The sequence below is a fragment of the Xiphophorus couchianus genome, chromosome 7, assembly GCF_001444195.1.
Source record: "Xiphophorus couchianus chromosome 7, X_couchianus-1.0, whole genome shotgun sequence".
Taxonomy (NCBI): domain Eukaryota; kingdom Metazoa; phylum Chordata; class Actinopteri; order Cyprinodontiformes; family Poeciliidae; genus Xiphophorus; species Xiphophorus couchianus.
This window is the reverse complement of record NC_040234.1, coordinates 7839657-7866653: the sequence shown is the minus strand read 5'-3', so window position 1 is coordinate 7866653 and position 26997 is coordinate 7839657. Positions and strand designations below refer to the sequence as shown.

The following is a 26997-nucleotide window of genomic DNA, read 5'->3' as shown; positions in this document are numbered from 1 at the left end:
TATTGTAGCCTGACGTAAAAAACATTTTGCTAGACAATGTCAAACATTGAGAAGTTTTCATTTTTAAACATTATGAAGCCCAAAAAACTCAGAAATATACAGGGCCAAGCTCGAGAATCAACTCAAACCCAGGTTCACATAAATACAAGGAAGCTAGCATAAATGTTTGGCTGTTGAACGGGACGATTCAAGGTTGCTATCAAGCTAATTTTCTTTTAGCTAATTTTCTTGTCTCTTCTACCAAGAGGTATGTAAACATACCTTTATCTTGGCTTTTCTCTATTCTTCCTCTTTTTCTCTCTCCCTGAAGAATAAGTTATTTTTTGCGACATTGGTTTGCTTGCTTATCTTCCACCGGTGCTTTGGAGGTTTGAAGACGCATTGAACGGCAGCTCAAATCGCCTTTGAAACATTACCTACCGCAGCCACCAGGGGGAACACAAGAGCAATTGATTTTTTCTTTTTGCCCATATCAAAATAGGTTTCCACATGATTAAATATATACTAATGTAAATTAAAATCACAACTGTGTGACACAATGTATGTGTATCTGAATGGCTGGATTGATGCTGTATCTGGTGACTTATGTTGATGTTAGCTCTATTGTATTTACAATCAAATTTAAATTAAAAAAGCAGACTACCGTGATGATAAATATATGGAAGGAGTCTGCCAAGGGAGTCGACTGCCCCTTCATTGAGTAGAAGTTAAATTTTATAAGACAACTGATTGCAAAAGGACAGAGCAGGTGTGCGGAGTTTTCAACCCCTGGTGTAGTTATTCGTCATCTTTAGCTCGCTGTCTGATGCAAGTTATTTCTCTGAAAACTGCGTTTCCCAGTCGATGTCTTTGTCATTGGTGGAGTAACACTGGTCTCTACTGGCGAAATACTGGTGTAGTTATTCATCCTCTTTTTTGTCACTTTGTTTTTACAGTGATTTCTCTGTATGATGCAAGTTATTTCTATGAAAACTCTGCTTTTCCCTCAATCTCTTTGTCATTGGTGGAGTAATACTGACCGCTACTGGCAAAATACCGGTGTAGTTATTCATCATCTTTAGCTCTCTGTCTGATGGAAGTTATTTCTCTGAAAACTCCGTTTCCCACTCGATGTCTTTGTCGTTGGTGGAGTAACACTGACCCCTACTGGCAAATTACTGAAATAGTTTCTAAACCGTGACTGCTAATGAATGATATACTTTATATTATTTGTAACCAAAATTAATGAATCTTTGTACTCTAACCAACAAAACACAATTAGTAAAAAAACAGAAAACATATAACAATATAAATTTACATAATTATTATGTTAACATGGCCTATATGCCACAGATGCAATGTTCTGTATTTCATGGGCTGCTTTGATGTTGTTTAAAGTCTTGGGAGAATGTATGTGTATCTGAACAGCTGGATTGATGCTGTATCTGGTGACTTATGTTGATATTAGCTGTACTGTGTTTTCAGCAGCGCTCCCTGGTGAAGCACGCAAGATCTCGTGCAGATGAACTGATGTACAGTAGTTAGGGCATATAGCTGATAGAATAACCTATGGGGCGCAGTGGAGTCAAATTACATTTCAATGCTGTTGGGCTCTTTAGAGGTGAACAAAGGTCTTACATATCCAGTTTGGCGCAAATCGAGTGATCCATGTGTGATTTAGAGACAATCATATGCATATGGCGAGGGAAAGCAATTTGCCATTTGGCCACGCCCACACAGCTCAGCCAGCAGCCAGAAATGACAGAGTTCATCATCATATCATTTTATGTCAGTTGGCACAGGATGAAATCCATCTAAATAACAGAGTAAAAGTAAGACATACGGCAGAAAAAACAGGTGACTTCCTGTTGGAAATGGACGGGGCTAAGGTGATGTCATCATTTGACCACTGGGTATTGTAGGGCACCCAATGATGATCAATCACTGAAAGTTTGGTGCCTCTGTGAGTTTTTGTGTAGGAGATACAACAGTTTCGTGTTTCATGGCGAGTAGGCGAACTTTGACCCCTGGTAACGCCCCTTCAGCATGCTCAAAAACTCACCGTTTTGATAACTTTTAATCGACCATGCCTTATGAACAATCCGACCAAGTTTGAAGCCGATCAATCAAAATCCCTAGGAGGAGTTCGATCAAATGCGAAGGCTGTAAACGGCCAAAATGGGGTCAGAATTGGAACTTCAATCCAAAATGGCCGACTTCCTGTTTGAGTTGCACTATGACATTAATTGTATTTTCTGTGTGTCTTGGGGAGCTCTACAAGTGTACCAAATTACATGTCTGTATGATGAAGTGAGGTCATAGCAAAGGGTATTTTGAAAGTTGCAAGGTGGCGCCGTTTCTTTTGCAATTTTTGCGACGACCTTAAAATACGTCAATTCTGTACAGGCTGTATACGTCCGCCAAGTTTTTTGAATATGATAAAGCCCCCCAAAAGCCTCCTCTTTAGGGGGGCAGAATCATAATAATACAGTATGAAACCAATAGGCCTTCGCAGCGCTTTGCTGCTCGGGCCGAATTGTGGCTTTTCTGCAGCGGTCTCATAACTCACATCTGCCTTGCTAATGCACTAAGTTTAGAAAAAGTATCTCTAGTTGGATGTCAGCAGCCATTTTCTCACTTTCTCAACCCATATTTACAACATAACCAGCACCCATTAAATTAAAGAATATAGAAAACATTGTATAAACATGTGGAATTACTGCTATGACAGGAAAGTTGGAGCTGACAGCTGTGTAGCGCACACACTCATCACCGGCGTGCAAGTCGAGGCACTTGTGTTTTAAATGTTTTTGCATAACGAGGTGTGGCTCCAGGAGTAAAACTCTGGCAGCTGCTGATCTCTGTCGCACTTTTTGACACGATCGAGGCATGTGGAATGCTCTGGTACATTTGTTGTGAAATCCTCCACATGTTCGAACCTGTGGAGGTTTCGAGTTGCAAGCTGTGACCCTATATTTCAGTGGCATCGTATAAGTTTTATTGTTTTATAGAAGGAGACCAGCATGGTGTTAAAAAAGAAGTATTTTCTTTTTTAAGGATTTTACAGAAAAATCTTCTGTGGCATTCAAATCTCAAACTCCTCACAAAATAGTTTAAAAAAAAGATTTGACTATACAAAGATTAATTTTGCAATAAATGTATGCACATTTTGTACTAGTCCTAACAGCTCATAATTTTTATATTTTGAGGAATCAGATAAATATCTACAGAATTGTGCTTCCATATTACGTATTCAATAACTGTATTAAAGTTCAACTTTATCTTTCTCAACTATGTGCCATGCTATTATATCATAATAATCTTATTACACACAAAAAAGTGAACATGAACCACATGGAACAACGCGCTCTCATGCGTTTGTGGTTGTAGCAATATTAGGATTTTGTGTTGACATCCATTTATTTTAGTCACTCCATTTGAGCCTAACACCAACACGTAACCCAATCTTACCCAACGCTGCTATATTTTTAACCTTAAGCTTAACTCACACCACAGCTCCATCCCTAACCTTTAAAATGGGGATGGAGTAGGAGAAAGTGGGGTAACTGAGGGAGGGAGACTAAATACGCTAAGGGAGCTGAAACTAAGGCTCAAAATGAACTACAAACCAAGGAGAAAAATAAACCTAATGAACAAAGAACAGAATGCACAAAGAAACTCAACGAAAAAACAACAAACTGGTACAGTAAAACCTAGAGAACAGACACAAACCAAAACACAAATGCTGGTGGTGTCTCCTAGCTACTGCCTTGTTTGGTTTGTGAACAGGGAAACCAGTGTGGAGTATAGTTCACATAGTGGCCATGCTTGTGTGCAGGGTTCAACATGAGAGAGGCCAAAAACAGATGTCTGAAGCAGCAGCGATGAAATCTACCTCATTACAGAGTAAACGCTTTCTAACGTATCCCACAGGTCTTCTTTCAAAGAAACTCTGATGGACTCATTTTAATGCAGTGGCTCGACAGTGTTTGGTAATATGAAACCCTTCACTGTGCTTCACCACACAAACTATGCTGAACATTATATGTGGCGATAGCTGGCGAACGGATACATTTCCTAACCATTTTTCTTGCAAAAAAACGAAAGAGGAATGTACGGGGTTCCATCAGTGCTAAAAATATATTTGTGTCTATGTAAGGTCAAGGTGCATGTTATGTGGATTTATGATATTCATAAATAAGGTTTCGCTAATTATGTCCATAAGTAAGGTGCGTATTGTAACCTGTCTATGTACCAGTGAACACTAAGATTAAATAAAAACACCGAAAATTTGTTTTCTAAAATGTGCCATGTGAAAAAGAAAAAAAAATCCTGTAGCACAACAACTGTCAAAAATGAGTACAAAATTTATGACAAACTTTATTGAACGATTAAAAAAATTAATGTTCTTTTATTTTTTTTTAGTTCAACTTAAAATACATTTGTTGAAGAAATACACACACTGTGATGCCACTCAGTCAAAAAAACATAGTTTATCGTGGCAAAAAGTTACAATGATAACTTAACAAATAATTAAGTTCATAGTTCGTCAATAGTATGACTTTAACAAAGCAAAAACATGAGTAAAAAAAATGTTGGGTTTGAAATTTGATCAGAATGTTGCATGCATGTTACAACCAATTTTATCATGTTGTATTTGCAGTGAGCGCTCTTCGTAGAAAACCATCTTTTTGACGTATTTCTCCAGACCAAAGTGCATAATAATTTGCACCGAGAGAATATATAGGATTCAACAGCTGGAAGAGAACGAAAACAAACAAAAAAAAACAACTATTTTTTGTGAACCTGTTGCATCTCTACTATGAATCAGATCATTTGCGGTGTCAGGTGCATACTTCCGTGTTTAAGGCTGCTATGTTACAAATAGCCTACCTCTCTGCTGTGGTGGGTAAACTAGCAGAGACAAAACCAAAGTCCACAGTGTTTACCAGGGGGTGCACAAACAAGGAGCCATTATATACAGCCGCCTCTCGTCACACCCCCCCCCCCACACACACACAGGCGCCGGACTGAAACACTGGAGCCGGAGGTTTGCTCCTTGCTACCTGGCGCTGAAAAATGTTGAGGAAACCTCTGGTGAACATCTGCCTGCAGCTGAGCCGCCGCCACCGACATGACGGGACGTGCAGAAGCGCGGCGGGGCCGAGTCCGGACGTCCACCGCCGACAAACATCCACCGCCAGCAGCGACACCGCGATGGGCGTCAGCAAGCTGAAAACCATGGACGACTTAGGCGGACCGAGCTTCGCCACTACGCTGTACTGGCTTTTTATTAAGGGATATTTTCAGACAACGCAGCAAATGCAGGCAAGTTGGAAATGCGACGCTGAAGCTGGCTTCTGATTCGACACTTGACTAAAGTGCGCTAAATAAGTCCGGACTACTAGGCTACTAAAACAAAATCTAGAGGACATTTGAAACCTTTATGGCTTATATTCTACCTGAAAAAAATAAAATAAATCAAAATATAGTATATATTTTTTAGGACTTTTATTTTTGCTTCTGATGAAGTTTGATATGCCAACGACAAAAAACCGGTTTATTCTAATGAGAATAAGACAATTAGTGATTAGAGAAACCCTGAAAACTCAGGCTTTTCCTGGACAATGCACATTACCGGCATTTCTGAAGTCATCATCCCTGCCGATTCCGATATTAGTCCCCTGAGGACAAATACAAATACATCGTAGGATGTATAAATGCACTTCAAAGCAGTGATCTGAAACTTATTAAAACATTTTTTTAAGTGTTAGAAGCAAAAATAGTTGTAGTTCTGCTGAATTATACACAAGGAAAGAAGTTTTTTTTTATTGTATTTGATCAACTGATCGGATCAGCAGAAGACTGACTGGTGCTGTCCTAACTTAAAGACTTTTTTTTTTTTGCTTCTTCATCGTCATAAATGGGGTCTATCTGTTCAACTGCAATAGACAGATGCAACATGAAGTTTCAGAGTCTTTCACGAAACTTCAATTGCATTAAAACTAGAAGGTGAGGATGTTTTTTTGCTTGTTTGGTTTTTTTTTTTTTTTTTAAATAAAGCCTTAAATCACATTTGAACCTGGTTCAAGTTTGAACAGATTCATTTAATGATAGACAAAGAACTCATTAGTTAAATGTCGAATCGGACACTGACTTCGGTGTTTCTGGGAAACTGAAGGCTCCTTTGTATTTCATCTGAACTGTTGACCTCCTCTGTGGAGCTTTACAGTCAGGCTCTCAAGGCAGGCCAGCTAAAAACACCTTTACAACGGATGGCATCACTGCTTGCTCTTCATGTCTTTATATGGCAAGCAGATTTTACTTCCTTATAATATAATAATATTTCCCTTTTGAGAAAAGAGAGTCACATGTGGTAACACGGTGCAGAAACAAGAAGAATGCTGAAAAAAGGAACAGATAGGAATCGGTGGTTTTCTGCTACGCGAGCAGTGAAAACCTTCTGAATATAAAATGAGTTTCTGACTCATCCACTCTGCCAACGTCTACAGCCCATTTCCTATGAATACTAATTTAAGAAACAAGGAGGGTCTTGACAGAAATAAGACTTGTTCTTTTATCCCGAGTTGGTTTGCCCGCGCTAACATTTTCCATTTTCCAGAATCCTTCCACTTTTTTAAAACACCTGTTCAACATTCATAACCTAATGAATAACCTTTTAACTCCTTTCATTTACAGGGAGCTCAGGAACAAGGCCCACGGACCCCTAACAGAGTGAGTCCAACATCCCCCAACCCTCAGCCCAACAGCCAAACTCTTCAACGCCTCCACAAAGAAATGCGGTGCCTGTAAAAAGTATTCAAAGTATTCCCTGTTTTATTTCTTTTACAAATCAATCACAAGTAAATACGTTTTCATGGAAGAAATCCGTTTTCACTTTGACTTTGAAAGAGTTTTTTTTTTTTTTTTTTTTTAGTAAAATCCGTAGTTTTGTTGATCAAGATTACAATGAAAGAGTGAAACATTCAAGAACGGGAAAACATTTTAAAGGTGCTGTACAATTAGCTTGATGGCAGCAACAAGTGCATAAAATCACTTTTCTATAAAACAAATCAAAATATTTCTTTTTTTTTGTAAGCAACAAAGCAGACAAGCCAAAACAAAATTTAATACTTACTAAACCATATTAATCACATTAGGAGTCCACACATTTTGTCTTCTAAAATAGCAAGATTATGTCCAACTTTGCAAGAATCTCGTACCGAAAATTGATTCTATTCAAAAATACGAACAAAAACAAAAACGAGAGAGCGTTCCGATCCAGGACGCCACATGTGACAATCTTCAACAAGTACACAACTACATTCCTGCGGCTTCTCCTCTTTAAGGGAGTAATTAAAAAGCTTAAAACAGACGATGACTGTATCAGACAAAAGTGGGCAGGAAGCCGAGTCTATGCAGCCGCTGTGCACAGAGAGAAGGATAGTAAAGGAGGAGGGAGGCAATTATTCCCCAAAGCTTACTGAGGACATGATGCAGAGCTGTGCATCATGTTCTCACCAATTATCCATCTATTAAGTCTCATTTGCTCTACATGCCAAGCAAACATGCTTGCTTTTGCAAAACAAAAGTCTGGGAATTAAACTGAGATGAGACCAAACTTGAGCTTTTTGACAAACATAGGAGGATATGTGATGCTGAGGGACTGATTCTCCTCCGAAAGCCACGGGAGGATTGTTTTGATCCAAAGTATGTTTGGAAATCACATTTAGAAATCGACATTCTCAGTTGCCCAGACTTTTGTCCTACAGAAAACCTGCAGGTTTAGCCACAGAGGAGGTGGACCGGGTGACACGTGCTGGTTCTGTCTGGACTGGGTAATAATCAGTGCCAGAAAAAAAAAGAAAAACCCCAAAATGCATAAACCCAGAGCCGTGTTTTATTAGTACAACGGAAAGTTGTGGTGAACCAGTCATTTCGGTAACCACCTACCTTTTACGACGTACTTAAAGAAAAAAAAAAAAAGCCAATTAAATGTGTACCTTATTGCACCCAACGTAGAGAGGAGCAGACATGGCGCGCTCCAAGGTGAAAAGAAAAATTCATTCAGAAAACACACATTTTTAAAAAAGGTTTTCCGACTGGCAACGTGAAAACGTTACGCCTCGAACATTGTGAAAACGTTGTGTCGATAAAACTGAGGAATATTATATGAAACCAAACGCAAGTTCTTCGAGTAAACTTAAAAAGGAATGAGGTAGGAGCCCAGTGCCACAAATCCACCCCAACTCACAACTCACTCTTTCACCGCACAGTAGCGGTGAAAGAGCTCATGCCAGTTTTCTCTGCAGGTTGCATGGATTCTAGGACAGCATAAAAAAAAAAAAAATTCTGTGACGTGCCGACTGCTTGGTGCTTGAAGGGAAACAAAAAGACAAACCGTGTGACAAAATCCAACAAACCTCTATCCCAGCTACAAAGGCAATCAGAAAATCAATATTATCAAACGATGAGGACACTTGTCAGGCTATTGAGGCGATAAAAACAGAAATGAATCGTCCGTTTCTTGAAAGGTTTGTCTCATATTCCTCGTCTGTTAACTGCGTCAAGAAAATCAAAACTTTGGTTTTCACACTGTCAGGAAGAAGCTCTGTTGATAATATCAACATCTTTAGTAAGATGTTGATATTATGCATACATTTGAAGAATATTTGTATTATCAGTAACGAAGGCCTGAAGTTCACACTGTTAGCCATATTTAGTGACTTAAAGTGTCTGAAATATAATCCACGGGATGAAGTAGACATGCGATTTGGACCTTGTTGTGAAAGAAATCTCAGTAACTGGACCTGTTGGGATTTTAGTTGATTATCCCTGGTCTAGAGAGGTTGTGCAAAGAAATTCCCCTCTCTTTACGCTCTGGCCTTGTTAAATGTGTTGGGAGAATGCTGAGTGGCTCCTTGTTAGCTTAGGAATTTACCTCAGTCAACTCAAATTGGGGATAGGGTTTTAAAAGATGAGAAAAAGCTGTAGAGGGCGCTGTGTATAACCGCTGATAGGAAACCCAGTTTCATTGTCCTGATGTCGCCCAGCTTCAGCGAGTTTGACTTGGGTTGGTGACTGACAGACCTCTGCAAAACAGGACAACAAACTATTCAGCGTTAAACAAAGTCATTGTGTGTACTGTATTAAACCTTTAGAGTTGTGTCATTATAATGACATTGCAATGTAGATATTTTTGGCACTCATGAAACAGCTTCTTTAGTTATTTAGCGAGATTAAGAACTTAAGATTTGACACATTTACATAAAAAAAACACATCTCCTTCAGTTTCAGTTTTGTAATCATGAAAAAAATCTGTTGCTAAGGTCAAAATTGACAATGCATTTAAATATCTTATGAGTACATAATTTATGTAAATCACGTCATACACCTTGTCATATATATGTCTACCTTCTACAAGAGCTCCACCAGATACGGCGGTCAAGCCTGCTGCTTGACCTCTCTCATGACAGTGAGTTGGAAAAAGAGTAAAAGAAAAGCCATTGAGAGCAGAGAAAAAGAGTAATGATCTTGCCATGTTTGCTTTTAGAAGGGTCTCTCTTGTCAGGTTGAGTTTTGGCTTTTCACAGAGTAGTTTTTTCTCAGAGGTGAACAGTGAACAGCTACTTTCCCCTGACCAGACCCTTACAGGTATGAATAGGATCTTGATGTCTGCCACGGCTCACATAAGCTCCATCTCCACTGTCAAGTCTCACTCTAACCATTTAATGTCTGGTTCAGTCCTACCCAAGTCATGTGTGTCCATTGGCGTCTGTTCCTAACTATTGTGGGGCGTGAACATTGGGCAGGAACGTGGGCAGCCTGTGACCATGCAGGAGTTTTGGTTGTTGCTCCAGTGCAGCAACATTTAGCAATGGAGAGCCTCAAGGTTGTGCTTTTAATGGACTTGAATAAACCCAAATATTTGTCTTAAATCTTTGTCTTATGGAAATTCATTGCTGGCCCAAACATAATGAAAACAATTCAGGTCAGCTGATTAGTTTGCTATGCATACAAATATGTAGATGCTGGGAAAGATAAAACTCATGACTATGTTCCTCCGCAATGAGCAGTTTTCTGATAGCAGACTTCAAATCCGCCAGTCCACTGCAGTGGCTGAGTTGTTGCTGAGAAACTTTTAGTTTCTGTTCACACATCAAAGGTGAGAACCCCCAAGACAACTGCAATCGGGGCAACAAATAAACATGAAAAGAGAGGCATGAGCAGGCAAAATAAACCCAGAAACAATATTTATCCACCATTTGGGTGTTTAGAGGACAAAAAGGAGGCTCGGGCAAAATTTGACATTGTTGACATCCAATGGCAAAAAAAGAAAAGAAAATAAAGAACACATTTGACAATACTGGAGTAAATTAATAAACCATAGGAAAATGTGCTCAATGGACATAGTCACCAGTGCTCTAGCAAAGTCAAAGCACAACTCCCAGCATGCTTTTCTAGACACTCTTATCTCTTCCTCCCCTAGATAACCAACACATCTCACATGTTGGACTTGTTAGGAAGCGATCCACAAAGTGACAACACCCTAGGCTCACGATGGAGGAACGGGACACTGACTTGTTAGCAACATTTCTAATAACATCTTGTAGGTGATCAACTCTAAAGGCATAAGTACTGAAGAAGGCTTTCGAAGGAGAGAAAACATGTCTTCAAGGAACAAGAAATCCTGTCATCCCTCCTTTTTAAAGAATAGCAAGGGTTTGGTAAGAGTGCAATAATATAAATATCTTAGGAGTTACACGTGTATGCATTTGGATTCTACGTTTTATAGTTTTAGTGTCAACCCAATGGCCATAATAAAACTTTTAGTCTTGTTTTATTTACTCTGTTTTTACGTTTCTTTTATTCGCTAGCATGTGTCCGTTAATGGCAAATATGAAAATCACCGACAGGATAATTCCTACCAGTACCTTAATAGTTTGCTTAAAATTATTTAATTTATAAAATCCTGATCCTGGCTAATTCATGTCCCCCCTAGAGAAATAGTGTTGGTTTGCTTCTGTCAGAGCAAAAGTGTATGTCACGATTCACCAAGAACTGCGTCAAATTCATTTGTTTTATCAGCAATAAACATTACAAACAAAATTATTATCCTCATAAAATGTAATAAATTATGTTTTTCAAGATTTGAATAAAAAACACCTGAACCAAATACGGTACATAGTATGTGTTATATAACTGATAACTGATGACGAGTGACGTACAAACTGCTGTAAATGTTTCAAACATAACATTGCTGTTATATCTCCAAAACCATCACTTTTCAAGAAGCAAACAAACAAAACATCCCATTTTTAAGAGTCTGAGAAAGTACAGAATTTGGTTTACCTACTTTCAATGTTAGCAGAAAGCATGAAAAACCAAACACAAATATGGTAAAATATTCTCTCTCCCATTGCCTAAAAGGTGCGTCCGTTCCTTCTTTTTGTCCCTTCCCTTATTTCCTCTGTCCTTCCATGTGTCCTCTACATTTCTTTTTCCAATTTAGTGTCCTTCTTCCTGTTTTGCATCCTCCTAGCCCTGAAAACCCCAAAGAGTTGCTTTTGCTGCACACATACGAGAGCGCTTTTGGGAAATAACAAGCCGCTTTCATAACTCAGTCTTACAACAAAGTGTCTTTGCTCCAGAAGTGAACCGTTCTCATAGCTGTTCTACTCTAATGACGGATTTCTTTTAAGCGCATTTTGTGATTTGTAAAATCTTTACGACAGGGTTTGAGATCTCCGACTGAAGGGATCAGCCTTTTCCTGGTCGATTACGTTTTCCAGTTTCTTTGATGTGCAGCATGGCCAATTCCCATATTTAGTTCCTGTTGCCAGGATTGAGTCTGGGCATGCAGCTCATTCTTATCCTGGAGACTCATATAGGCAACTCCATTTTTTTTCTTTTTAAATTTGGCAAGTGTACCCTTTTCAGTTTGCTGTTTCTCATAAACCTGGTGTGACGGCTCTGCTGAGTCTCGTATCCTTCAAGCAACAGATTCCACAGAGGGAGTTAAGCCAGCTTTCTGTTTCAGAATACTATTAAGAAATCAGATACCCGAGGAGCTTTCCTGTCTAAGTGTCAACAAAGGAAACATCATTTTATGACTGCTTTTCATGTTCTGTACCTGCAACACTTCTTTCTCACAATGAGAAATTACTTCCTAATTTCATAATATACTGTCAAAATGACTGTCATTGTGTGAAACAACTAGTGTTTAAAATTCATTGCATCTTCTGTAAAGATATTGCATTACGGACTATTGCTTAGATAACGTGAAACCCAAGACGGGAACTTTTGAGCGTAAGGTGCAAACCTAGAATCTAACAAAAACCCCAACATGTTGTCATAAGTCATATTCCAGTCTTTTAGGATTTTATTTAGCTCTCTGGAAGGCGATCTTTGATTTTTGCTAATCCCGGTTTGCAGGATGGGAGCCAAGTGGCAGCGAATCCGCAGCATCCTGAACCCGCGGATGCTGAAGCCGAAGCACGTGTCGTCGTACTCCAACACCATCAACGAAGTGGTGACGGACTTCATCAGTCGAGTGGCCTGGCTGAGGGAAACCAAAGGACAGGGCGTCATGGTTAACGACCTGACCGAAGAACTGTACAAATTTGCATTTGAAGGTGAACTGAGAGGGAACAGACTGACTTCGTTTACATAGTGTTGGAAACATCCCTTTAGATTCTACTAGTGTCGATTTTTTTGCTACTTCCTGTTGCACTCTTTCTTAAAAGTAGGGATGCACCGATATAAAAATTCTGGCTGATATCAATATCCGATATTAATATTGGCGTTATGGCCGATAACCGATATTTACTGACACTGTATGTATTCCACATCCCTTTCGACACCTTGAAAAAAATGCTGACTTCACCACTGCTTCAGTGAAACCTCCCACAATCCTGTTCTGCATCACTAAGACCAAACAAATAGTTCACATGACCAACCTCCTCCACTCTCCCTGAAGAAACAAGATGGAAATAAACATCAGTTGTTAATATCGCTCCACTTTTATTTATCACACCGATACCGATATGTTAAACAAATATGACTAATACCGATATATCCTGCATCCAGAGGTCACTCTAGGCTTTTTTGTTGTCCTCATTGTCACTGATGATGTAAGAAAGATTCTGTCATATTCTATTATTACCCCTCAATTTTTAAACGATATTAGATGTAGCTATTTTTATGCCGTTTAATTAATATTCAACAAGTTGAACAAAGAATCCAGAACCCATCACACATCAAGCAGACGGTGGCCCGCATACCTACATATAAACAATTAAATTAAACACCACCACTTAACATATTATTTGAATTAAGATTTTACTGCTTTCATTTTTTGAGTAATCGGTGTAACTTTTCCTGTTTTTAGCTTTGGCTTAACATCTTCCAGCTCCATTTTGTTGCTTGTTGTAACGGCAGGGTGAGTCAGGTGCAAATCGCCTGGGATGTGTGATCAGAGCAGCACTGCGCTTGTTACTGTCTGAGTAACTTCTACCTCTTCCTTTCTTTCTTTCTCTCCTCCAAAAGGTAAACTGCTTACTCATCTTTTCAGAGTATGAATAGATGAACACCACCTTACGTTCTCTTTAGTTTTCTGTTCTGTTTGTGCTGTCGGCTTACAAATGCATCCATTCAGCCAAAGTTTTGAATGTGTTTTGGAACCGGAGCATCCTGACCATGACTCCTGCACGTGTTGTCAGCTTCCGGTCAGCGAGATGCATTTAGTTCAGTGTCCATGTCGGAGGTGATACTCAGATGAGAATTTTCTTTTTGATTTAGTCACCTCTGCGATGTGGGCGAAGTTGAAAATGACGGACAGACTTCAGATTTTTCCGTCGTTTAAAAATTAAAAAACGGTGAAATGCAGAAAATATCCCATTGTGTGTTTCCCTGCTTAAAATCCCCTCCCCCCAAAATACTTATTTATCCTCCTATCTAAGTTGAAATCCGTTACAGAATTTATGAAATGAACAAAACACATGCTAGAACCGTCCTCAGCTTCTTAACATATTTCATGTAAATTGCCAGAAGAGTAATGGTAGGATCCTGTCAGACTGGCTTTACTTTTCCCTTTTACTGCACAGCTCTACTCAGGTGTGGAGCCGACCATCGCTTGTGTAGCAACAGTTTGCTGATGAGCGAGTGCTCGTCATTCACAGCGTTTTATCTTTGACCCAGTTTCTGACCCTCTGGCCTTCAGTACTGATTAGATACCGAGAATAACCTTGTGTGTTGGATTGTTGTAGTGCCTTAAGTCACACTAGAAAGCAACTGACTAATATTTCAGAGTAGTTCAGGTTGAGATTTGCTCAGCATTTCAACATAATCTCCCTAATACATAATGTGGATTCCAAAAACATTCGAAAACTGACACAGTTGGGTTTATTTTTTACATCATTGTTACAGACTACAGTTTTCTTCAGGTAGGGAGGATTATTATACATGGATTAAAGTATATTTTTAACACGTGTAGCTCCCATTTTCAGTTGTCTTACTCGATTGGTCCAACAGAAAAGATTATGTTTCTTCCTTTGTGATGTTGGTTAAGCCACTACTGCATTTTCCTTGACTGTTTCTTCGCCTTTCGATTTTTCTTTGTGAGATTCAACTCAATTACACTTTTATTATATTTTATTTTAGAATTTCTTTTTAATTCTTAGTCATATTTTTGAGGCCTATAAAGGATTAGCACTGTGCCCTGAACTTTCATTGTTTACTTTGTGTAATCAAGGTAGGCCAGCCCTTCAGAGTCTGGGATATTTTGTAGCGATTGCTCGGTCTGGAATTTGCAGTTCACAGAGTGCACGATGACAAGTTATATACTTCCAAAGCTTTTAACGTTCCAGAATGAAAAATGATTATAATAGTCTTCTTTAGCTACTAAAACAGCCTTATGTTGCAATTGTTGGACTCAGCTTTCATGAACAGTAAATTCACCCAAAGCCAACAACGACCAGCTACTCCTCACAAGACTTTTTCACTGATAGGTTTATTTCAATTCCTATCTAGCAAAGATTCAGACCAGTCATCATTGTCTTTTCTGCAGAAAATGAGGGGAATCCGAGACGCGACGAATCGCTGTAAAACACTGTCTGGGATCAACTCTGCCAGATCTTTCTCTGCATTTGGTTTTATTAGAGAAAACAAGGAAGGAGGTTGGGCCTTCTCACATAGTCACACAAAGTATTTGACCAATGGCCTTTTTCTACAGGGTGCTCTGAAACCTTCTGTGGGCATGCCCTTAAAAGGGCATGGCTGACCACAACTAATCAATTACAGATGGAAGCTGATACCACAGGAATGTGCAAAGTCTCTAGCCTCCAGGCAAACATCCTACAAATGGTTAATAGTATTTCACAGAAGAAAAGAAGTCAAGTAACATCAAACAAAATAATAATATGAAAACATAACCTTTCAAATAAACTCACAAGTAAATTAACTTTGATAATTATTCTAACATTCACAGTGGAGTCAGACGAGACGTGAGAGAAGTTAAGAGACAATGGCAATTTTATTCTGAGAGCTTTAGAAAAACAAAAAAATTGGAGTTACCTAAAAAAAATGTTTTCTTTTTCCCATAAAAACAATAACTGATGCACTCATTTCCAGTTGCGTCTGTTCACACTCACTGCACAAGACTCCACAGCTGAAGAAGACGCTTGGTGAAAGCTGGCGCTGAACATTCCAACAAGCGAATGAAATACAGAGGCGGTATTGCCTGACTAGAAACCTCACACAATGCTCTTTGGATCCCATTGCCCACCAGTGTTTGGATGATAAAAAGCACTGTAGTGAATTGCTTCTAGAACGACCCGTCCAGTCACCTGACTTGAACTGAACTCCGAATCTGCTCACAGAACTGAAAACCAGCGAGGCAAACAAGAGACCTTGGAGGTCCTTCAGGATCCATGTGACGAGTTTCCCACCTTGAAGTTCTCGTAATCAGTAAATATAGACATTAAGTTTGGATTTTATGTTAATCTCTCCATTAGGAATTCATGTGCTTAGAAATATGTTGATGTGTTCAGAACCTTCTTTGCTCCCTCTTAACTTGAAATCTGGATTTTCAGATTATTTCTCTTCTCAATCCCCAGAACTTGTAAATATTTAAGAAAAAAAGATGAAGACAAAAACAAATTGCACCATCATTCTACTAGTTAAGTTCTGATTAATGTTTTTTATTATTATTATTTTTTTGAAGCTATAACAGCATGTTCACACCGTGGCATAATAAATCTCAACAAATCGTACCAACCAGCTCTGTCCAAAGAAAACAGAGCCTCCCTGACAGCACCGTTTAGATCCAGACATGTTATCTTGTTTGCCTAATCAGTTTCCCAACTGAGTTGAAACCGACCGTTCAAAAGAAGCTTGTATGCCAAAACAGACACAGGTTATCTGTTACAAGTATTTTAGCCAGATTATCCAAAACAACTGCAGACTGTCGATGTGACAGCTGAAATTTGGATCCACCTTCCAAACCTTCGCAAAGTGTCGAGCTTTTTTTTCTTTTTTATGCATACATGGTTTGCTTTGCTTTGGTTTGCTTAAAATCTTCAGGAATGTTGAAGGTTGTGGAAGCAGAAATGTTGCTTTCCTGCTTCCATGTTAACCCCAGTTGAACAAACTTTGGCATGTGTATTTCTTTTTTTGTTCACTTTCAGAGCCGTCATTGCTTACACATTTCTTTTTTTACTTACTGATTTTTACTTGGCTGCACTTAGAAAGTCACTAGCAGATTTCACCAAATTAAAAAAGACCCTGTTCTTTTACTTTTCCCAGAAACGTGTTTGAGGCTTGCTGGTTTGGAAACAGTTTGAAATGTGCTGCTATTCTTTTAGTTTCCAACAACTCTGGACCATATTTCCAAATTTTGTTCAGTAGTTGTTTTTTTTGTTTAATGCTTTTAAAATATGTTAGTTTTTGGGCTAATTGTCATACTTTCATCCTCAGGTATCTGCTCAGTTTTGTTTGAGACCCGTATGGGCTGCATGAACGAGGTTATACCCGAGGAAACCCAGAAGTTCATCTTCTCAGTCGGGGAAATGTTTCGGCTCTCCCCTATCATTGTCCTTTTCCCCAAGTTCCTCTGGCCCTACTTACCTTCGTGGAAACAGTTCATCGCCACCTGGGATCATCTTTTTAAAGTTGGTAAGCAGCATCCACAACTTTTTTTCTTTTCTTTTCAATTGTTTTAAGGTTTGCAGCTTAAGATAGTTATACAGTTACACGTCCGAAGTAAAGAAAATGTGAAAGAAATTGGGAGTTTTCTTCCTAAAATTGCAGAGTTCATGAGACAGGAATTATGTGGTGTTTATTTCAGTAAGAATGAGAAAATCAGAGGTAATGTTGGTTGCAAGAAGTAGCTTGAAAACCTAACGAGGCAACTGTGCCACCAGAATACCCACTTTATCTTGTCTAAAGCAGTGGTCCCCAACCTTTTTATCACGGCTGACCGGTCAAGACTTGGCAATTTTGCTGGCCTGGTGGGGGGTGTCAGATAATGCTTCTGCATGTTGGTGTTCCCGCTAAAGGCTTTTTTTTTTTTTTGCCCCGATTTTCCCTTTACGACAATCTTACAACATCCTGTAGTGTGTGGTGTGTTACCTGGAAGGGAAAGTAACACACTTCCTCTTCCACGAATATGAAGAATATATTCATCAACATGGTCTTGGCCCGATTATCGCAGCCAGTGAGGTTTTTCCCTGACTGGGAGCGAGAACTCAGCCTGTTGAATGTGACAGGTAGCCAATCAGAAAGCGCGGTGACGTAAGAACGGAGGGGAATCCCAGACAGTTGACATGGCAACTGAGAGTCCGGTGGACATCGGAGGTGATATGTGGAAATGTTTATTATGTGAAGGTCATTTTTATATATGTTTAATATATGTGGTTATGTTTATTCAGTTAAATTGTTAACTACGAAAAAACATAACTCACCTCCAAATCATAGTGCAGCAAATAGAGCGGCTGCTCCCTCCGTCTTTTGTCAAGCGCCTTTTCTTTTTGTTGCGTCTTTTATCGCTTTAAATGAGCCACAAACTATCACTGCTGCTTCTACATCATCATCCGTGTTTGATTATTCTAAATTCACGTTTGGTATGTTGGGGGTTTTACTGGATTTTCTTCTGGAATCGGGATGTTCGTGACTGGACTCGGTTCTGTGGTGTGGTGTGTTGCTCCTGCCATGTGGCTGGAGACACGAACCGACCGAACCTGTTGGACTTTTATCGGCTCTGTGGTCACAGAGGTTTGGAAAATTGGCCAACAATCCTTAAATCGTGTGAACCAGACCTAAACCTCACAAGCTCTACTCCTCTCATCTCGTCTCGACCACTGCCCTAACGCTCTCTGACTCTGGTCGCTATGGTAACAGTTACATATCCCTTCAAAATAAGATACAGATGTGCCACAAAAACCAACATTTTACTTTCGTGAAAATTTTAACTCACAATAACGACTAATGGGAGCCCTGAGCTTGTTTCTCTGCAACCAGACGGTCCCACCTGAGAGTGATGAGAGACAATGACACCCGAAGTGTTGCTTATGCACAGGGTGCTCGGTCTCTACGTGGTGAAGCAGTTTGAAGCTTCATTGTTTCATTAACATCCGGTCACCATATCATGCAGAGCTTGGAATGTGGGAATCACCTACCGGGATAAATCCATTCTCCTGTCTCTTCTCTGGGCCTTTTCCCCTTTGCAAAGAAACTTTCCAAAGAATCTGATCTGTTTTTTACTCATTCTGCTGCTTGTGGGCTCAATGTTGGCGCGCAAGACGGAGCCGAGAGAATCCGGTTAATGGATTTTCAAAATAAAAGATCCTCCAGACTCAAATAATACATAAAACGGAAATATTTAATTATTTCTTGTGCGGCCCGGTACCAATTGGTCCACGGACCGGTACCGGTTGGGGACCACTGGTCTAAAACATAGAGACAGTGAACAGAAGCAACTAAAAGTCTCACCATTAAAATTTAAACATGGGTATTTATGTTAGATTTGCGTAGATAAATAAAGTATAAATTAATTATCTGAAATGCTACAAACACAAATGAAAACCTTAGCAGCACATCTTTGAAAAGTGTTGGAAACATGTAAACTATGCAGGGATAAAATACCTCAAAGTTTCTGAGTTTTCACATATAGATACTAGATTGTACAGGGTTCCTATGCAATTTTGAAAAATAACTTACTAACTATTTATTCAAAAGTACTAACCAGGTTTGGATTGGTATTTAAAAATGAAATTGAGTATTGATATATTTCTATGGATATACATTCTCCATTCCCGTTGTCCTAGCATCCTTCTTTTTCTTTGTACTTTTTCTGCCTTTCATCTTTACTTTGTGTTTTTTCTGTAGCTCTTCATTGTCAGGATCTGTGTTTTTCTGTGTTTATTTAGAGTTTTCTGTGTCCTTAAGTCTCTTCGTTGTCCTGTCCTCCCCTTGATTGTTCCCAGGTGTGTCTCGTTTCTATGATTACCCTCCCATGTATTTAACTCCACCTGTGTTCTTTGTTCGTCGTCGGGTCCTCGTCAATGTTAGCTTCTTCGTTGTCAGTGTGTCCATGTTCCTGCTGCTCGTTGTTTGGACTGTGCTTCATCATTAAATTCATCATTCATCATTCCTGGGTCCACTGCATCTGCCTCACCACCCTTCACCACACCGCTTCCTGACAGTAGGACCCGAACAGACCGAATGGTGAGGAAGCAGCTATTATGGACCCAGCTGGATTAAGGAGATTTCCTCCTAAAGGGCAGAGCGGCCCGAGGCGGAGGTCTGGCAGGGAGGACAGGGAGCTGGCTGAAGCCCTTGCCGACTTGCAGCGGGAGCTTTTCCGGGGGACAAGACTGGTGTTGGGACCCCCCGGATACGGCCCCCGTCGATTCCTCTGTCCGGGAAGTCAGCGACGTGAGCCGCCGGTGGACCCGGCCCCTCGTCGCTTTCCGGAGCAGCCACCTCCACGGTCGGCTCGGAGACAGCGACGTGAGCCGCCGGTGGATCCGGCCCCTCGTCACTTTCCTGAGCCGCCACCTCCGCGACTAGCTCGGAGACAGCGACGTGAGCCGCCGGTGGATCCGGCCCCTCGTCGCTTTCCGGAGCTACCCCCGCCGCAGCCGGTTCCCAGGCTTCGTCCCGGCTCGCCGCCGCAGCCGTTTCCCAGGCTTCGTCCCGGCTCGCCGCCGCAGCCGTTTCCCAGGCTTCGTCCCGGCTCGCCGCCGCAGCCGTTTCCGAGGCTTCGCTGCGGCTCGCCCCCGCAGCCGCTTCCGAGGCTTCGCTGCGGCTCGCCCCCGCAGCCGCTTCCGAGGCTTCGCTGCGGCTCGCCCCCGCAGCCGGCCCCGAGGCTCCGCTCCGGCTCACCTCCAGCCGGCGCACCCGAGGCCGAATCAGCCGGCGTTCCAGCCGATGTTACGACCCAGACTCCCAGTGTTCCTTCCGAGACCCAGACTCCCAGCGTTCCAACCGAGACCCTCTACGTTCCCTCCGAGACCCCGACTCCCGAGACCCCCAGTGTTCCTTCCGAGACTCCCAGTGTTCCTCCAGAGACCCTGACCTCCTGCGTTCCTACCCTGACCCTCTGTGTTCCACCCGAGACCCTGACCCCCTGTGCTCCGACCGAGACCCCCTGTGCTCCGACCGAGACCCCATGTTCTCCACCAGAGACCCTGCCTCGGGGGGCTCGTCGTCGCCGTCTGTGGGCGGCCCCCGGGGCTCATCATCGCCACCTCCAGGGCCGCGGATGGCCGCTGGACCGCCTCCTGCGGTCCCGCCTCCGGGGTTCCAGCCTCCAGCGCCACGGACGGCCGCCGGACCGCCTCCGTGGTTCCCGCCTCCGGGGTTCCCGCCTCCAGCGCCGCGGACGGCCGCCGGACCGCCTCTGCGGTTCCCGCCTCCAGCACCACGGACGGCCGCCGGACCGCCTCTGCGGTTCCCGCCTCCAGCGCCGCGGACGGCCGCCGGACCGCCTCCGTGGTTCCCGCCTCCAGCGCCGCGGACGGCCGCCGGACCACCTCCGTGGTTCCCGCCGCCGCGGACGACCGCCAGACCACCTCCGTGGTTCCCGCCTCCTTTGCCTCCGCCCACCCTGTGGGTTCTTTTTTGTTGTTTATGGACTCTTGGCCCTTGTTTTTCCGCCCACGATGGTGGGTTGTTTTTTGTTAGTTTGGACTCTGGCCCGCCGTCCGGCACCCCTCCTCCCACCCTTGTTGGGGTTTTTTTTCTTGGGCGTCTGGTGGCCGCCCTTGAGGGGGGGGTACTGTCATGATCTGTGTTTTTCTGTGTTTATTTAGAGTTTTCTGTGTCCTTAAGTCTCTTCGTTGTCCTGTCCTCCCCTTGATTGTTCCCAGGTGTGTCTCGTTTCTATGATTACCCTCCCATGTATTTAACTTCACCTGTGTTCTTTGTTCGTCGTCGGGTCCTCGTCAATGTTAGCTTCTTCGTTGTCAGTGTGTCCATGTTCCTGCTGCTCGTTGTTTGGACTGTGCTTCATCATTAAATTCATCATTCCTGGGTCCACTGCATCTGCCTCACCACCCTTCACCACACCGCTTCCTGACATTCATCCCATCTTCACTCATGTCTTTCACTTCCCCCATTTATCCCTCTGTCCATCCTTCCCTCCTTTTTGGCAGGTAAAGCTCGCCCACTGTAGGAACATCTTCTTTAAAATCACGGTGAACTTTCATATTTACATTTCAGTGTAAAGAAAGAAACAATCTGGAGTTTTGCAAGAGGAATCCTGGTTGTAATTGAAAATTAAACTAAAATGTGGTTAGAAAGTGTACATACTTTCTAAAGCTGATGAAATAAAAACGCTATAGGCTATAAGTAAAACAGTAGAAACAGCAAGAGAACAATTTGAAGAAACAAGTTGAGTTCAGACTCCAAGGTCATTTCTCGGGCTCCATTATCAGTCCATTTCAAGGCTAAAACACTCGTATGACTCTATTAAAGGGCCAAAGTCCGACATCCAGGCTCCTCTGACCACAACTGAGAAATCATGAGTGCCGGTCTTGCGCTCCCGACAGGGCATGCGTTTCTCGGCATAACAGCTGTTCAAGAATCCCCACAGTGTCTCTTGGTCGCCATCTAGCGGTCAAAATCTCACATCTGTCTCCTGGAGAAATGAACGGCGTGCTTTTACTGTGTCCTAGCTGAGAAGTTGGTGAATAAAAAAATCGAAGAGATCCAGCAGAACGTGGACCTGGACAAGAACGTGGAGGGAGCGTACCTCACGCACCTGCTGCTCAGTGAGCAGATGACGGTCACGGAGATCCTGGGCAGCATCACGGAGCTCCTTTTGGCCGGCGTAGACACGGTGAGCGTGTAGATGAGGCGACACAAGGTAACGCTGATGAGGCTTGATCTTTTAGGGAACAAGATTTCAAATCTGTTTAGCTTACCTAAAGAATCTGTTCTCCCAGCTGTATTTTTACCACAGCGTTGAAAGGGAAGACATAATAACTCTCAGCTACGATCGCTGTCATCAGTGCTGGTGTTGCGTTTGGGCTGCAGAGATCACGCACAGAAAGGTTAAGACGACGTTCCTCAAACGCCACACATTTGTTTTGCCTCGCAGACGTCCAACACCATCTCCTGGTCACTATACCACCTGGCGAAGGAGCCGGAGATCCAGGATCGGTTGTACCAGGAGGTGATCAGAGTTTGCCCCGGAGACAAGGTGCCGACCAGTGATGACATCAACAAGATGCCATTCCTCAAGGCCATCATCAGGGAAACGCTCCGGTTAGAGAGAATTGTTTTAAAAAATACTTTTTACATTTTAATTAGTATGTGTGTGTGTGTGTATCTGTATTGTCTGGTGATGGACTTGTGTCCTGTCTAGAGTGTTTCTTTAATCTTGTCCATTGACCGTTAGAGTTAGCAATGATTAAGTAGGCATCGATGGATGAATGGATTAAAGCATACGTATATCTACACACAGCGTTAAAAACAACATTTTCTCCTCACTGACATTAAATCAGGCTAAACTAAATAATGACATAGAATTGTTTAGATGTATTTTATGTTACTTTCTTCAACGACAGAAGTCTACAAACACTTTCACAGCCTTTAAGAAGTCTGCGAAAGTCCGCGTGATGATTATGTCATATAGTTTCGAACATTTCTGACTGGTTCATTCATTCACAACAGATGAGTTGAATGGAGGTACATCTGTGGACCATCGCTCTCAGGTTGCCATTTAGCAAATCGAAATCACTTTTGATGACGTTAACTGACGTAAAACAGGAAAAGTTTAGCTTAATTTAATGCAAGAAAGTGGAGGAAAAATGTTGACTGTCTTTTTGCGCAGTGGAAGTAATCATTTGGTTTTAGTTGTATGTCAAACACCAAGGTATCTGGCGCATGAAGCCATTTGTGAGTACATGTGCATGAGTGTAAGACCTGTATGGAAATTATATCTGTCTTTGAGTCGCGTACAGCAGTGCAACATGAAGAAAACGTAACTGATAAACTGATAGAAATTCTCACAGAAGAAAAGGTGAATAGCAACTCTATATTTTAGTGTACTTAGCTGCTCCACATGGTCTGAACCACTTTCCAAGTGGCCACAAGTGATACAACTTTACATCTGGATGTGCCGATTATTTTGTGTGTTTTATTTGATTAGATTGTTTTTGGAAACATTCTGTTTGAGCCTGTGTTGACTCCACGATGCATCCCCTGTTCTCCAGGCTGTATCCAGTGGTACCAGGAAATGCCCGTGTCACAGCTGAAAATGAGATCGTAGTCGGGGATTGTCTCTTTCCAAAAAAGGTGAGACGCATGTTGGACAGTCCCAGCCTCCATCTTCAGATTTCCCTTTGGTTCTCTGGTATTTCGTAGTAACGATAACAATATTTAACAGTCTTTCAATATCAAATGAGATGACTTAAACTGGAAACAAATACAAATAACATTAAGTAAGTAACACCTAATATCAAAGATACAGTTGAAACCAGTTTAGTTGTAACTAACTGCTTCCTGTCCCTCACAGACTCTGTTCCACCTGTGCCACTACGCCGTGTCGTACGATGAGAGCGTCTTCCCCGACCCCCAGACCTTCCAGCCGGAGCGTTGGCTCAGAGACGGGGACGACAAGATCAAGCAGCACCCGTTCGGGTCGGTGCCGTTCGGCTTCGGGATCCGGGCCTGTTTAGGACGGAGGGTGGCCGAGCTCGAGATGTACCTCCTTTTGTCCCGGGTAAGAGCATCTGAGTGGAAACGACGACCAACAATCACTAAAATGAAATGCGCGTTGCTCATGAACGTAATCCTCTACTTGCTTCTTGTCGTAGGTGATAAAGCACTACGAGGTCAGGCCCGATCCCGCAGGAAAGACGGTGAAGCCGATCACCAGAACTCTGCTCTGCCCGGCGGCACCAATCAACCTCCAGTTTCTAGGCAGAAGAGCAGCGGGGGCCGAGGAGAGAGAGACAGCATGAGAGTTTTCTCTTGTTTTTTTCCCCCTCATTGAGTTGTTTGGTATTCAAACCGAGCTCCTATCGTGTCACCAAGCTTTTGTTTCTGCAGAGTTCACAGAATGAGCCTTCACTGAGGCATGCAGCACAGGCTGTAGAGTAGAGGAAGCGCAGCTAAACCGTCTCTTTGTGCAGATACGATGGCTTTATCCTGGAATTTTGTCTCAATCCACCGTTTTGGAGATGCTAATGTTGTTAGCGTGGCGAGTTGCTGGTTCCTCCTTTAAACAGGCTTCCATCATTTTATATTATGACTCTAGTCCAAATGTTTTCAAACAGCAGGAAAGTTCTCACCATTTTTCTATTTGGAGCAGTCTGTAGTAGAAACAGGCGCGTTTTCACTGCCTCATTTCACAGCAATTTACAGGGACAGATGATTTATTCTTCAATTCAAGCATTGAACTTGTACTGAACTTGCTCCCTTCATTTATTTTACGATGTCTTACATGAATGCCAATACCCAATGAGGTTCTCACATCACAACCATAGACCTTAATGTAGGTTTTTATTTTATTTTATGGGATATAGCTACAAAAAAGAAGTGCATTATTGTGAGGTGAAACGTAAGGAGCACATTGCGGAAACGCATCCCTGCAGAATAATACCGCTGCCGCCATAAGAGACGGCATCATCAAAGTGATGTGTGCAGACAGTGTTTAGCATGAAAGCCATAAAGTTCAGTTATTAATGCTCTCCCTGCTGAAACAGTCAGTTTAAGAGGCCGGGTGTGTATTGATACATTTGCAGTTGTGCCAAAGTCTCTGATCGTTTTTTAGTTGCTCTGTATTTCGCTCCACCCTTCTCTCCTACTTCCTTATCTATGAAAAGAATCCCCATAGTACGATGCTGCCACCACCTTGTTTCAGTGTGGGCATGCTTTGCTTAGGCTGCTTCCAAAGCTGGTCACAACTCATCCCTGCCAATGTCTGCTGTGCTCCTTGGTCGTCATGACGCCGTCTGTTCGCTCATGTATTCCAACAAACATCCAGTTAAATTACACTTGGTTCTGCTGCAGCTTCTCAGTCAAGACACTAATTCTGAAGACATTTGGTTGCACTGAATTGTATTTGGAGGTATCAGAGTAAAGGGGGGTTGAGTAATTTAGAAAGAAGGGGAGAAATGGGTCTGTAGCTGTGTATTTGTTATTCTTTAAATATTAAAACCACCATCTTGTTAATCTGTTTACTTTTCATCAGATAATCGCAGCCCTGCATCTTCACAAAAAGGCAATTTTGATGCGTATAAAACAAGTTGCATTTAATCTAACATACTGTCACTTTTTTAAATGTTGCGTTTCTTTGAACTGTTTTTAGATGTGAACCAGTACAAATCTGCAATGTTTTTGACTGTAAGATTTACTTCATGAAATTAAAAATATATATATATTTTCTTCCAATCAGTTGTTGTTGTTTTTTTTTAGCTTAAGATCGGTTTGAACAAGAAGATTTTGGTAACTTCCTGCTCACTCCTTACTTTGAATTAAATAGTAGAAAATGGGCGAGGATTCCATAAAGTTGTCCATTTTATTTACTAAAGAGTTAATCGATGACAACTAAATGCAGTAAATATTGCAATAATGGAGTTCCTGCCACTGTTATGTGTAGAAGAAGTCATGAAGAAATACATGACTAGTAAATTAGAATATTATTGAAAAGACCAGTTGTGTCAGGAACTTTATTACTAAGTGAACCACATTGTGTAAACGAATTACACACAGATGGATGTTTTAAAGCTGTTATTTCTGTTTTTGATGATTTTCAACTTGCAGGTTATCGAAAACATGACGTTTAAAATTAGAATATTACATCGGATGGGAAAAAAGTAGAAATGTAGCCTTAAGAAAGGTATGTTTAATACTTGATTAATGGTTGCCAATTTTCTAAAAGTATCTTTAATCTGACAAATGAGCATTTTATCATTTATTGCATATGACTGTTCAATATATGGTTGTTTATAGGTGATATCTGCTTCAAATGTGTTATATTCAGCATATGTATAGATTTATCTTCATCTTTTATGCCAAGGGAAGTTTGCTCCTTAAAAGCATTCAGCGGTTTCTTTTATTTTGTAGCGTTACTGTGTGTGTTCAGTTTACTTGTTGACCACTAGCGCTCTCTTGCGGATGTACTTGGTACCGCATCGTTTTATCACTTTAGTAATCCGGGTGTTCCGTGAAAAATAGCCACAAAAAAAAAAGAAAAAGGCTTTTACTCACAGTTAGTTCATGTAAAAAATAACTTGATAACCTGGGGCCCTGACCTGTCTGCTGTGTTTCTTGCTCTTCGTGAAGCTTTTCTTTCATTTGCCAACAAATGCAAAATGAAAGCTCGAGTATCTATTGCAGATCACTGTACGTTGTAGAAGAGGGACACACTGTGGACTCACAGACATTACAGGCAACATTACATGCTGACATCAACTTTAAATTGCTGATTAACCTTTGGACTGCGGGAGGAAACCAAAGAAAAAAAATCTCTTGGTTGGGCGCAACAAGCCGAGTTCAACAATCAACAAT

At 41.6% G+C, this 26997-nt stretch overlaps 1 protein-coding gene across 1 annotated transcript; it reads left to right on the top strand.

Annotated features, from left to right (window-relative positions):
• Window positions 1-6669: 6669 nt before the first annotated feature.
• cyp27a3 (cytochrome P450 family 27 subfamily A member 3) lies at window positions 6670-25867 on the top strand. Its single transcript, XM_028023601.1, has 8 exons — window positions 6670-6714; window positions 12415-12614; window positions 16954-17151; window positions 22155-22318; window positions 22580-22746; window positions 23697-23778; window positions 23999-24205; window positions 24300-25867. The coding sequence occupies exons 2-8, from the start codon at window positions 12416-12418 to the stop codon at window positions 24444-24446; spliced, it is 1164 nt and encodes a 387-aa protein (XP_027879402.1). The 5' UTR covers window positions 6670-6714; window position 12415; the 3' UTR covers window positions 24447-25867.
• The last annotated feature ends 1130 nt before the right edge of the window (window positions 25868-26997 follow it).